This window comes from Megalops cyprinoides, chromosome 9 (assembly GCF_013368585.1).
Source record: "Megalops cyprinoides isolate fMegCyp1 chromosome 9, fMegCyp1.pri, whole genome shotgun sequence".
In the NCBI taxonomy this organism is placed as follows: domain Eukaryota; kingdom Metazoa; phylum Chordata; class Actinopteri; order Elopiformes; family Megalopidae; genus Megalops; species Megalops cyprinoides.
The window spans coordinates 27,510,436-27,524,284 of record NC_050591.1 but is presented as its reverse complement, the minus strand read 5'-3'; the positions used below and the strand labels follow the sequence as shown (position 1 = coordinate 27,524,284).

General features: G+C 39.1%; 1 protein-coding gene across 1 annotated transcript in view; it reads left to right on the top strand.

Moving 5' to 3' along the window:
* The first annotated feature begins 189 nt into the window (after positions 1-189).
* The window catches only part of gab2 (GRB2-associated binding protein 2), a 40,866-nt gene continuing 27,206 nt past the window's right edge, over positions 190-13,849 (top strand). The window contains exon 1 of the mRNA XM_036537146.1: positions 190-558. Coding sequence (XP_036393039.1) covers positions 487-558 — 72 coding nt within the window. The 5' untranslated portion in view covers positions 190-486. The remainder of the gene's footprint in view (positions 559-13,849) is intronic.

Here is a 13,849-nt window from a genome sequence, read left to right as displayed (position 1 = left end):
GCTAAATCAAAGGTACTGTACGTCATTCTTATTTTACACGTTGACTCAGTTGTCCACCAAATAAGATACACTCCGGTTGGGGGATCATCCATACGGGGTCAGTCCCCCAGCGGGCGTGGTATGAAGTGGGAAACAAACAGCTCAGACCCTTCTTCCCACATCACAGCAAGTCGGCGGAGCGAGGTAGAAACGGGACGAGGGAAACCGGCGTTCTTGGCAATTCATTTAACAGACAGGATCAGGTCGTACACAGAGGTGGACTGACTACCGTGCAGTAGGTGATAATAAATTGCAAACAACGTTTAGTGTTCAGAGTCCTTGCGTTGCTATATATGGGAGACCGGGTTGCGCCGATGAGTGTCCGGCACCGACAGCTCTGCGTTTTCCATATCAGTATGAATTGAATGAGACCAGGCATTTAAGGGGCGGCCAGCGTGCAAAGATTTACACTACTGGATTCAAAGAAACCACAACACGGTGAAAAAAATGAGCGGAGGAGAAATTATCTGCCAAGGATGGCTTAGAAAGTCGCCACCAGAGAAGAAACTACGACGATATGTGAGTAATCGATTAACTTTTTGCTAGGTGAATGTAACAGCGACCAGTAGAGGATTGTTTTCTGAAACGGGATGCGATATTCTTGAGTATTATTAAAGTTGACGTGTTCGAATCGCTGCAGAGGTTCTATTTTTAGATATACACACTGATCGTCGAGAATAATACGCAAGTTCGTTATGTGCCTCGCTAGACACTACAAGCTGACATTGGAAATCTGATATTTATATTCGATAAGACGCCTTGGTCTGTTTCAGCGCTGACAGGTGTTCTGCAGTTGAACTGGCTACACCCAGCCGCGCGTAACTGTAATCTCCCTTCATAAAAACTTTTGTGTTTTAACGGTCTTTACTTTGATGTGGCTTCACTGGCAGTTTGAAACCTGAACTTCTACAAGAAGCTGCTTTCTTTTTCGCAGTATTAACTGCGGCCTGATGTTTATTAGTTACATACACAATGCCGTGGTGGGATGTGCGCGCTATTGCACCGTAACGTACTGATTTGTTTTGCTGTTGAGCATCAATGGAAATTAACATCTGGCATCGGGAATAGCTAGAAACCGGCGTAGGAAAATGTTTACAATTTACCATTCAAGTCAGTTGTTAAATCCCTAATAAGCTGCATTTAATTAGTGCTGGAAGAAGCTGTGCGCACCTGTGATTTTATGGTTTCGTTGGAACCATGCAGCCGCCGTCTGTCACACAATTTTAATAAAGAAAGCCGTATAATTCCCGCTGCTGTCCTGCAGTTGAGCGCTTATTGTGTACCGTTTTATTTCACCGCGAAATAATGGATTTATCTTTCAATCAAGCCTTTAAAGAAATTTGTGTTATAACGCCATCACGGCGGCTGGAAGCCTTCAACTGTTGCGTTCAAGCGTTGTCTTAAACTGCTGACTGTTAGCTGCCATGGAAGCTATATGAACTTTTTTGCTTTATTTTGTGTGACACCTTATGACAGTAAACAGTAATATGAATAACAAACGCTTTAATACAAAACACTTGGCTGTTTAGGTTAAAGCAGCAAACTGCAGATTAATGTGTATTTTCATTGTATAATATAGTCACACCAGTCTACAGAAAACGATCTACAGATAGAATTGTAATGAAAGAAATAGATTAGAGAGGCGTTTTTATTTATAATGTCTCTCTTTTAATCATTCTCATCATCTATCAATACGGAAAGGTTGTGATGTATGTTACTGTTGAGTTGTGTTTTGTCAGAAAACTACAAACCTTATCTTAAAAGTTGAGAAATAACTAAGTTGAGGGGCCTGTTTATATATGCTGTTTATGTCTTATTGGTTGCTATCATATTTGAGTGACCTTTCTTGCGCGTACAGCTTTACAACACTGATAATGGAGGGGTGTTTTTTTTTTTTTCAAAGGCAGAGAAAGGCATGTGTAAAGCATTCAGCATAAATACATCTGGCACTTGTTTAGCTTTTGCTGTGGAATACTGAGACATTGTCACATTCCTGGCTACAAGGCTATAATGCTTACTATAAGGCAATCCCTCTGCTTTACTGTGAAATCAGAACTATACATGTCTCTTGTTCTTTCATTGTCAACCATATAAAATGGATTTGTTAAAATCACAGATGTAGAAAACAATCTTGTCAGGAAAATGGATTACGTATTGTTTAGCTTTCTAAATGGTACAGTTGTCATGTTCTGCTTACTTAATTGAATATTGGGCAAGTTCTCTGGTAAGTGGAGCTCCTCTAAGCAGCATTTAGGCTTTATGCTGTCTCCACAATTTGCACTGCTGATTCATACATGGCTACCATCAGTGAAGAACGATGGATGGATCTGTGCACACAACCTAATCAGTCCGTCTGAGATTCCTCCTACTATGTGAGTTCTAAAATGGGTAGACAGGGACAATGGGTACCATTTACATTGCCATGTTGCTGTCATCTGACACTCTGGACTTCTTAATGTGGAGGGATATTTTAACAACTTGTAGGCCTAAACATTCCAGGACCACGGTGTTTGAAGCACACAAGGATACTATAGAGCACATTGATAACAATCAAAAATGCTCTTCATGCATGTTCTTGCACTATGATTTGATTATGTAAAAGTAAATATGTCGTAGAAGTCACAAGGGCTTTAGAATTAGACTGTCCATGCAACAAATAGGCTTTCCTTGGTAACAAAAAAGTGCTTAGTATGTTTAAGTAAGGCGCTCTCACTCTCTTTTGATATGAACATAATGCTGACTTGTCTAAAACCTGCATGTATTCAAAGTGAATAAATTCAGTTTGCATATTGATTGTGTAAACTCAATCATAAGATAGAAAATCATCCTCTTTAAAAATGACCTTATCCTGTCTTACTTTGTCTCACAGCACAGTAGCATTCTGGGAGCTGTCTGCATTGTGTATACACAGGCTATGGCAGAACTACCATGGATCTTTTGTGAGGTTCAGTGTACTTTTCTGGTTTTGAGGTAGCGGAGATTGGGAGATTGTGGGGTTACGTAAGAGGGAACAGCCAGACCGTCTGTGTCGAGTGCTTTTCCTGTGTAGTCAGGGAGAACACAAAAACAACTGACTAATCCAACATATGTCTGGTGCATCACACTCCTGTGCTTGAATAAGAGCATTCTCTCACCATAGCAGTTTTACCCATGTTCCACAAGACTACCCTAATGGATCCTCCTGTCTCAAAAGCTAGAACATTCACTAGGATGTGTCACTGAGTTACCTGTCCAGCTTAGTTATTATATGCACAGCAGCTGGGTTGGTTTTGCAACATCCATTAGTCATTCACTAAGAAAAAGCAGAGAAAAGTATGGATGATTTGTTCAATAATGCTCTGGGGAACAAAATCTATCAATAGTTTTTTTTTTCCATCACAGAAAATGACTCTTTAATTTTTTACAACAAAAAAAATAATAACAACTATCTTATGCACTTCATATCAGCTTTGCTTTGTTTTTCTGCCAAATGTAATAAAACTGCAGGTTGGAAGTGGTGAATGACCCAGGCATTTCCCACTCTAAGACCCCACTGCTTCCCGTCGTTTAGCTGGTGCTGATCTCTTCCCTCCCTTATGGTTTCAGCTCAGAGTGGCTTCCCTCCAACAGAAGAACTTACGCAGTGTTTTGTTAATGATAAAGATGATACAACAAAATTAATCTTCAGGATCATTTTTTGCTGTCTTTTCCCCACTGCGGTTAAAGCAAGGTCTTTTCTAAAATTTCAGGGTGCCTTTTTTTAGCACACGCTACCTAGACACAACCCTGAAAGGCAATGGAATCACCAAGCTGAACACCTAAGGTCACTGTTAGTCGTCAGCACCTCCCCCTCTGCCGTGATACCTCACATCATCTCACAAATATGTCTGTTTGCATAATCCATAGCCGCATTCCAGACAGATCATATCTGTGCAGCAATGGCTGCCTGTCTTCTCTGTTGTTCTCTGTTCTGTGCTGTTGTTTGTGTGTTTTCTCTGTTTCTCGGTTGTGGAGAGTGGGGATGGTGCATGTGAGGGGAAAGGGAAAACACCAATTTTCCAGAGCTGTATGACAGCAGGCCCAGTTGCTCTGTCAGCCGGCAGGATCAGTGTTGTTTTGCAAGGGGCTTTGGGAAGGCTTGCCCTGGAAGGTCACTGGCAGTCGTGAACGCCTCCCAGTTCCTGCTCTAGCAGACACCAGGCACACACATACCCCCTTTCCTTGTTCCACTCCATTTGTAAAGATTCTGATTTTCTCTTTTTGCTGAGACTCTAGACAATCCAGCTGGGAGTAAAGACAGTGTCAGCCTGAGCTAAGATAAACTAATCTCTCCCTGTTGATAGTCTGTAGTGACTTATAAGAGGAGAATAAGTTGTTTGTCCTTTACGATTTTGTTTTGCAATGGAGCTCAGCACTGTATGTTTCATGGTACCTGTGTCATGTATATGTACGATGTGCAGCTGTAGTATCGTTTCTCAGACTGTGGCTGATATTTATCTTTTTTTTTTTTTGAAGTTATAAGTTTTTATTTTTGAAATGGTAGAATCTGTAAATGCAAATACTCATACAAGCAGAGAAACCCAGAGTAATCAGGCCCTTAATGGTCTGTTTCACGCAAGATTGGTACCTTTTATGTTCTGGTGAAAAACTGAGACGTTACAGCATATGCCACTCTTCTCATAACTAGAGAGCTACAACATTCATTCATTGTCATTGTTTATTTCCGAGTCTCTTTGGGGCTTCTATCTGAATATCGTGCCTTTCTGCGCATCAGGGTGTCGTTGCAAAACCTCAGCTTCCCCTGCATGGCATCTACAGGAAAAACGAGTGTCACAAGTCCCATGATATGAAAATGAGTGAAGTGTGGGTGGAATTCTTCCAGTGTATTTTTATCCCTCAAAAAATTCTCATGACATCACATCGATGTGTTCACCCCAACCAAAATTAGATTCCACTGATTGTTATCTCATGATTTTGATTTTAAGCTTTAAGCTGTTTTTTTAAAACCTTATGGATGTTGGAAGACAAGTTCACTTGAACATAGAGGAATTGATTCAAATCAGATGAAAGCTTTCTCATTACAAAATAACATTTTTGATACAGAAACTGATACTGTCCAAAACAAGTCATACAGTCACCTTCATAAAAGCCTACACGGCAGTGAAAATTTCCAGTTATTTTGTTTATAGCAAATAAAAAAAGAGTGGTTTATTTGAGTATAGTGTCTCTGAATCCTGGCTTGGAAGGTATTATCACACTTTTTCTGCTTTGGCCCAAGTTTTATGGAACAGCATAGTGTGGATAACGTCAAAAACAAACTGCTGTATGCTGTTTTGTTCAGCAGTAATATCCACAATTTGGCAGGAGGGAGAGGATGAGATTGACTGCCACAGAACATTGTGATCCAAAAGAGCAGTCACACAATGTGGAAATAGTCATATTTGGAAAAGGTCAAGCTCCTTGTGTTCATTTTCATTCATTCAATCTTTTAACTGTTTAAAATATCTTGCAGTCTATCTCTGTTCATGCTTTTGTCCATTTATATTCATATGTATGTTTTGCTGAGTACACATTCGGGTATGGTATGACATACCAGGACAAAAGACCAAAATGATCAAGTTCCTTTTTTGTTGCAGACTTGGAGTCTCTGTGTTACAGAGTCATGTGACATCAAAACCGAGATGTTTATTTGAGATACATGAGTGAAAATGAGCCTTACTGTTAAAGGGGATTTTCCTCTAGTGAACGGTACACTCTCAAACTGGAAAAATGGACAGGATACATACTGATGGACTGATGAACAGGTAGGCCAGATAAATTCTGATTGGATGAAAAACCATTACAAGGCTGTGGTACAGTATAATAATACCCCACAATAAATACGGCAGTTAGACAGACAACTTCTTATTTACTTTCTTAATAATTTGAAACATTTTGTATGTTCTAAACTGCCTGGGAGATCCAAATGACTATATTAATGTTCATAACACCTAAAGTGTAATTTAGAGCAAACTTCATTAAATCTTCAATGTTGTTTAGTATGAGGGTGACATTCCTGCCTTTCTTATTGTTAATGAATCTATATGTCTTGCTCCACCTGTACTACAAATAAATGGTGTGCATGTGTGCCTCTTTCTCTCTTTCAGAAAGTATGTGTGGCTGAGTGCACACAAGCACAGGGATTTTACAAATGGTGCATGAGTGTGTGTGTGTGTGTGCGCGCGTGTGTGTGTGCGCGGGCGAGAATATGGTAGTACACAGAGGGATTAGTGAGAAAAGGCAGCTGCAACCAGAGAAAAACACACCCACCATCTTGGCCTCAGCCTCCATACGTGCTTCTCCCTGCCAAACACAATAACATAAAAATGCGTTGGTGACTCTCCCTATTGAAGTAAGTTGCTGAGTGAACTACACAGAAGAAACGCCACTACATTTCAGAACCCTTCCTGTGTGATGCCAGCCTACGTGATCCTCGTGTCAAGCAGTCATTGTGCATGCAGTGTCTTCTTATCTATTTACCTCAGATGGGCTGAAGAAACTGATAAATGCTTTAATGTTCTGAGACTACTCTGCATCCTTTAGACAACATTGCACTTGAACTCTTGGGGTTTGAATAACAGATGGGACCCTGCTGGTGTACTCTTTACTGAGAAAGTTACTTAACCTCAGAGGGTCTAGTTTAAATATGTAAACATGGGTTACAAAATGTCTGAACAACAGTAGCGACAATGTGGTTTGGTCTATGTAAAGGTGGCTGTCTGTAAGTCTTCATTGTAAGGGAATCAGTCAAAGAAGTGTGTTGCAACATTGGCTCGGAAACAGATGGAGGTGGTCTCACGCACACGCGCGCACACACACACACACACACAAACACACACACACACACACACACACACACACATACGCAGAGCAGTAAGGGGGGAGTGTGTAATCTGTCTAGAAGTGGCTGGGAGTTTAATGGAATAGTTTTATCTCTGTCTTGCGAATGAGTGTCTAATCTCACCAGACCAATGACGTCAGGGGGCCTTGAATGGGATCACATGTAATTTGCTGAATCTGACACATTTTAGGGCCCTTTCTGTTGGGTTTTGAAGAGGACAGTTCAGCAGGTGCTAGCATGGAATGAGCATTCTGGATGAGAAAGAAGTTCAGGACAATTTTTCGTATTCTACCAATCACTCAAGAAAAGAGAGAATTTTGATTATAAGATTTTCTTTTTATTGCTAGCTAAAGGTGATCTAGGAAATAAAAAGACAACCTAGGCACTTTGAAAAGACCATGTTGACTGGAAAGATGAGTCCACAAAACATGACAAAGCAAAGAGTAACACATTAGTAGTAGCAAAACAGATCTTCTGAGTAAGAAACATCCCTTTTTACTGTGAAGAGGAAGACTTCTGGAGAAAATTAGCCATTTTCAACTTCTAGAAAGCAGACTATAAGCTGTTTTATGACTAATACTATATGAAGAAAACATCATGTACACCAAAGAGCACTTAAAATATCACCTGGCATTTTTCTGGGCTAAGACAGATCCCAGACTAGGTCTGAGCATGCTGAGATATGATTCCTTACGTCTAGAGCAGAATAGCCTCTATCTGACCATCCTGAACACATTGTACTCACATTAACAGGAAGGAAGTGGCCAAGCATGGAAACCCAGATGATAATTTGTGTGATAGTTAAGTGCTATAGATAGTGTGAGTATAAGAGTGATTTATTTCGAGACTCCTCTGGTAGAAAGGCATTGCTTTGAGGATTATACTGACTGGTGTGATGAAGCAGTGATTGATATCCTATCTTTTGCCAAAGTTGATGCTACAAGTTTGCAGAGGACTAAAATAACTGGGAACAACAATAATTAACAAAACACAGCAGGGTCTTCAGCCAACTACTGTAATCAACCTGTACAAATATGATGGGAGCTCAACAAAAAATGAATTTATGCTGAGAAAAAAAAAAAAACAACAACAACAACCAGCTAGGAAGATCGCCTGGTAAATCTAGATGTATCCCCCATGTACAATATGCAAGTGAAATTAGAATCACTGCATACTTTGACTGGCTGGACTTAACACCATTGCATTATTTATGTGCTTACCAAGTGCACTTACCCACAGTGACTCACACAACTCACATTTTGCACATTACCCATTTGTACAGGTGGATCCTTACCAAAGGGAAGGAACTTAAGTTCCTTTCTCAAGTGGACAATGGTAGCAGCCCCATTTAGGTGCAGAACCTACAAACTTTAGATTACAAGTCCTTAACCACCTCACCACAGTGCCAGAAATACTGTTGCTGGTACTGATTAGCCGTAGTGTCTGATGTAATCATAGAGAGGACTTAGTGTTAATGGGCTGGAGTTATGCAGTCATTGAGTCATGGAGTCATTGAGTTATGTTTAATGCTTATGTCCTGGTAGCTGGAGATGATACAGCCTGAGTGCCCCGTACTTTACAATGTAAAAGGTCATAGCACTGACCCTGTTTGCTGGATTGATTATTCTTAATAAAAGTAGGTTCACATGTGTCACATGTTATCTTTCCTTCTTTCAATGCAACGGGATATTGTTAATGATTAATAGACAATTGGGCCTTGAGGTGGCCTACCATTATGGATGAACATTTTGATCAGTGTTGACTGCAGAGCCATTTGTCAAGTTGTTCTGATAGCTGAAGACTCACCCAGATGATGTCATAATCTGCAGGGTGAAACTAGACATTAAAATATCTTTCTGGTTCTCCTTTTTAGCCTGAGCTATTGGTTGAATTTGTTCCATTAGAATTTTTCATACCTTTGTATAAAAGGTAGTCCAATCAAGATTAATTTCTCAAGAGAAACCTAAAATTCTGACAATATTAATATAATATAATATAATAATATAATATAATATATTATATTTTTCCCATTTGTAATGGGAAAAAAAAAATAATAAAATAAAAAAAAAAAAAAATATATATATATATATATATATATATGTGTGTGTGTGTGTGTGATAGGAAAAGATAAGAGATATACTATCGAATAACAAACACCAAAATCTGATAATTATTCTAGGGTGATTGTGAAGATCAAAGATGCTGTCACACTGTAACCCATGTATGTTATTATTGTAACTGTAATGGTTATTGTAACCATTCAGGCTTGCTATCTGTTGAGTTGGAAAACCCATGCTGACACGCTATTTACATGTTCAAGTGTGCAATATTTTGTTAAGAAGCAATGCTGTTTCTGAATGTGGTACTTGCAAAGCCATTTTGAACTTATTTAAACACAGTTACCGATATCCTATTCAGAATTCTCAGAATATCCTAACCAGAATTCTCCCTGCATCACCCTGAACCTTCCCTCCTTGTGGATCCTCCCTCCTCTACCTATCAGCTCATTTAGCTGTTTTGCCTGTGTTACTGGGAATTCCAGTATGCTGGACTTATTTGCATGTCTTCTGTAAGAGTAAAGTCTTCTGTTGACTTTGAATGGGTAGGGAAATAGCTAAAAGAGAAGGCTATCTCTACTGCGCTTTCTAGGAAAATAACAAGCTTTTTAAAAGTCCCCAACAAACATTAAAATAGTCACTGTCATTTGCTTAGCCATCAAGCACATGTGCACTGTATATACAGATCCTGTGCTGGGCTGCACTGACAAATTGGCCCACAGTTCATTTATATTCCTTTATTTAACACTTACAAGCAAAAGTTGACTACTCTACTTTTACTGTGGCAGTTTGAATTATAAACACATATTGGAACATTCATCATCTGTGACCTTACCAAAGCAAGTTAAATGATTGTTTCCAAATATCAAAATGCACATAAAATCTGACCTTATCAAAGGACATGAAAGGTTCCCTTTCTGTGGATAGGATGGTGCTAGAAGTCTTACAAAGGCACACACCAGATCCTATTTCCATCCATTTTGTTAGCTTGAAGGACAATGGAGAGGTCTTCTAATTCCTTATTACTCAGGAGATCCATGACACATACATACTGAAATATTGGAGTGGCACATCATAATAAAAGCCACTCCTGAGATTAGGTCTGATAAAAACGTTGTATCCCAAAGACTGATGGTGACATGCACATTTATGAGAGCCTGCACCAGCTGATAACCAATTTGTTTCATATGAAAAGGATTACTTAATGAAAAAGCCACTTGGATGTTCCAGGATTTACTGTCGCCACTCACTTGCTGTGTACTTGACAAACGTGTTCCAGAGGATATTCTTCTCATTCTTGACAAATGAAACAAAAAAGTCAAAATTTATGCAAGAAATGTGTATGTACACTTGTGTGTGAAAGAGAAAGGATTAGAGAATTTTTATATTATTCTCAGGGCTCTTTTATGATTTAGAAACTTCAGAATAATGAAAGATATGACATTAAGACTACATGTAGAATGGTAATGCTAACAGTAACTTATTGAAAATATATGTAATGTGAAATCAAGCAAGTTATAGTGAGAGGAGCTGGTCATAACACTGCGATACATATACAATAGGCCTTGAATGATAACAATGCCTATTATTGGGATCAAATGGCAGAGCAGTTATTATACCTCTTTTCAACAACAACATTTGTCTATTCAATCAGTGCTATTAAAAAAAATGCAGCAGTCATAAGCAGGATTAGTACTTGAAAGTTTATTGACAAGTGTGTTGGAAAATGTTCTGGTATGACTACTAGCAAACAGAAGATACATATTGTCCTGAATTATAATTATCATTATTGTTCTTAGTGTAACCAGGAACTTAAGTCTGCACAACAACACTGACTTGTTACGTCCCCAAAACATATCAGGGCTTATCTATATGGGGACCATTTTGTCACAAGAGCATTTCTCAGTTGATCAGAGACCTGGGCCATTTTGTAACATTGAGGCAGGTGAAGCCGTGGTGTTGTGCCACACAGGGTTTTGCCTCATTTTCCTGTGATATCAACATGTACCGTGTGTTGGTGATGATGATGAAAGGCCAGCTCTGCTCTGGTGTGTCTGCCCCCTCACTGCCTGACAGCCCATAAACCTTCACAAGCAGGGAATGCCCCTATCCCCATGCTGTCTTCTCATAAATCTTCTCTTCTCCTTACTGGAAAACTATCTCAGTCTACCTCACAAACAGCTAAAATACACACCGTGTTCCATCCAGGTACTTTTCATACAAGCTGAAAGGGAGGTGTGAAGAGAAGGAAGTGAGACAAAGAGTTGTGATTACTGATAATGTTCCCTGTTTGTCAAACTGTCAAGGCAGTTCCGTATGAATAAGAAAATCCATTCAAAATTGGGAAAAAAGGCAAGAGATGATTCTTTTACTTTATTGTTGAACTGTTTGACTAAAACGATAAAAGGCTGATTATAGCTCATTATGTGTGTACTCTGTGCTTTATTTGGAGGTTTTTTTTTCACTCTCATTATTGTGCATTATTTGAAGCGTTTGTGGATCAAATTGGCCGGATAGAGGTTGCAGTTCTGATTTGCCAATCTACAGACTCTCTCATCGAGTCTGCAGAATGAAGCTCTGATCTGCCTGATTGCAGTGGTTTTCTCACACAAACATGTAGTGTGTGTAACATTCTGCTGCATGTCCAAAATTACAATCAGTCTTAATTTGTTTGGAGAGCTTGCCATGATACTGTGTTTCAGAGTTTCTTAAAGGAAATAAATGGTTTCTCGTTATAAGAGTGTCTCAAAGTCTCCAAGTCAGCCACTTAGACTATTCCACATTCGTATATTGTGCTATGTATGTTCTGTAATCTTTAGTAATCCCTTCTGGAGAATTGTCTTTCTACTTTCCATGAAGGGGGTAGACTGAACCACGATTAGTCTTCATGTTGTCGGGTCTTATCTGGATGTCTTTTGCAGTACGTAGGTATATATTTTGCCTTAACTGCCTGTAAGCAGTTAAATGTAGATTTTAGTGGTATTAAAGTATTAGTTAAGTGTGAATCCTGTGGATTTTGCCTTGTGATGTTAAATTTTTTGGGCATGTTTGACTCCGCCATTCACAACTCTAAGTAGATCTGGTTCTTTTCAAGGCGAGGTAAAGATTATGTTCATAAATTAAATTGAAACAGGTTTCAGTTCACCATTATATTGTTCGTCTGTTAGTACATGTGTTAAAGGTTGAAAATGTGTTAAGAAAAGCTTGTTGAACATGTGCAATAAACTCAAATGTCTCAAGCAGCTGTCTGCTTAACATCAACCTTGCTATGCGGCTTGAATTATTCTGAGCCCTGTGTACATGTTCAGATATCTTGGGAACTTAAACATACACGCTGTGGCTGTAGCAAAGGGTTTATTTAACCTTCTTATGACATAAACTGATGTCACCTGTATAAACATAGATAGATGACACCTGCATTTACTATAAGCCCCAGGCGAAAGATGGCTGTGGGACCTCCTAGTTACGCAATTCCAGATCCAGTGAAAATACAGAGCTGTCCACTCAGATATTACTCTTGCTGAGGTGGAAGGACAAATTACCCATGTGACCGATCACAAATGAACACTTTTCCCTTTGCTTTCTGATGAAGTAGATGTCAAAGAGACACAAAAATGCAGGCCGCTGTGTATTCTGATAGTATTGGTAAAAATGAAAAATAATGAAAAAAAAAATGAAAAAAAATGAAAAATAAATTTCATCTGATTCCTTCAGGATGAAGATCAGTGTGGCACATTGCTGTGGGAGGGTAGGAAGGTGATGCAAGCTGCTGTGATAGAGTTCAGTGCCCTACAGACAGGACCGCAGCAGCCCCTGGAGATTCCTAATGGTTTTATTAAGAGAAATTTCATCTTGAGTTTTGTCCATCAGACAGGTGGAAGACAGGCAATCCAGAGGTCTCTGAAAAGTTAAATCAGGGAAGAGATTGAAATGCCCAACTTCTCTTGATGGCCTTTCAATCTCTCATAAGCTGTTACCGAATTTGTTAGCTGAGGCACAGAGATTTTATTTTGGCATGCAATTACCAACACCCACCTTGCTAGGTAATTCGTTGTGTATGCAGACAACCCTGAGATTAGTTGGCATTCAATTTGACTGACCTCATATGTGTAGTTCATGCTCTTTATAATGGTTTTACAATAATCGCAAATCCATCTAGTCCAGGAAGTCAATATAAAGTGTGATTTTATCTTCAGCACTGAATTCGCATGCTGTCCTTAGTAGACTAAATGTGAATGTTTACAATAAAAGAACACTAAGTTACAGTGATCAACTATGAACAGCTCTTTGAATGTATTCACTTCTTCTCAGACAAGCAAACAGGATTCCATAAACTAGCACAAGACCTGTTTTTTAACCTAAAGAACTTAGTTTTATTGTGAAAATAAAGCAAGTATGTCTGTGTCTTTCATTTTTTGAGAGAAGAGTTGGTGAAAATGTGTCAGAAGAAGAACAGACCATAGGATATGAATTCACTGTTAATGGACTGCTGCTGACTCAAAACCAAACTCAGTTGTCAGGAGTCATTTTGGGCATTCATCCGACTTGTAAATAAAGTTCTCTGTGTATGATTTTCTTCATAAAGGTCTGTGCGTTTTCTTAGAATGTGAAGATGTTTAGTACCAGTAAGTTCTATTTTAACATTCACGTTGCTTCGGAACTGATATTGTAAACCACATGAGGAGGTAAGGGTGGGCTTAACCGATGTTTTTGTGGCCTTTGATTTAAAGGTTAACTGGGTGTTTGTTGCAAGTCATATCTTTTTATCTCTGTTTAACGAAGTACATAGACTTATAGACTTATGCATAGACTCGAGACGGTCTTTGGTGAAGTTAGTTCTCCAATTTAGAGGCCTTGAGTTTCCAGTGTTAACCGTATGGTGGTCTCAATCCAT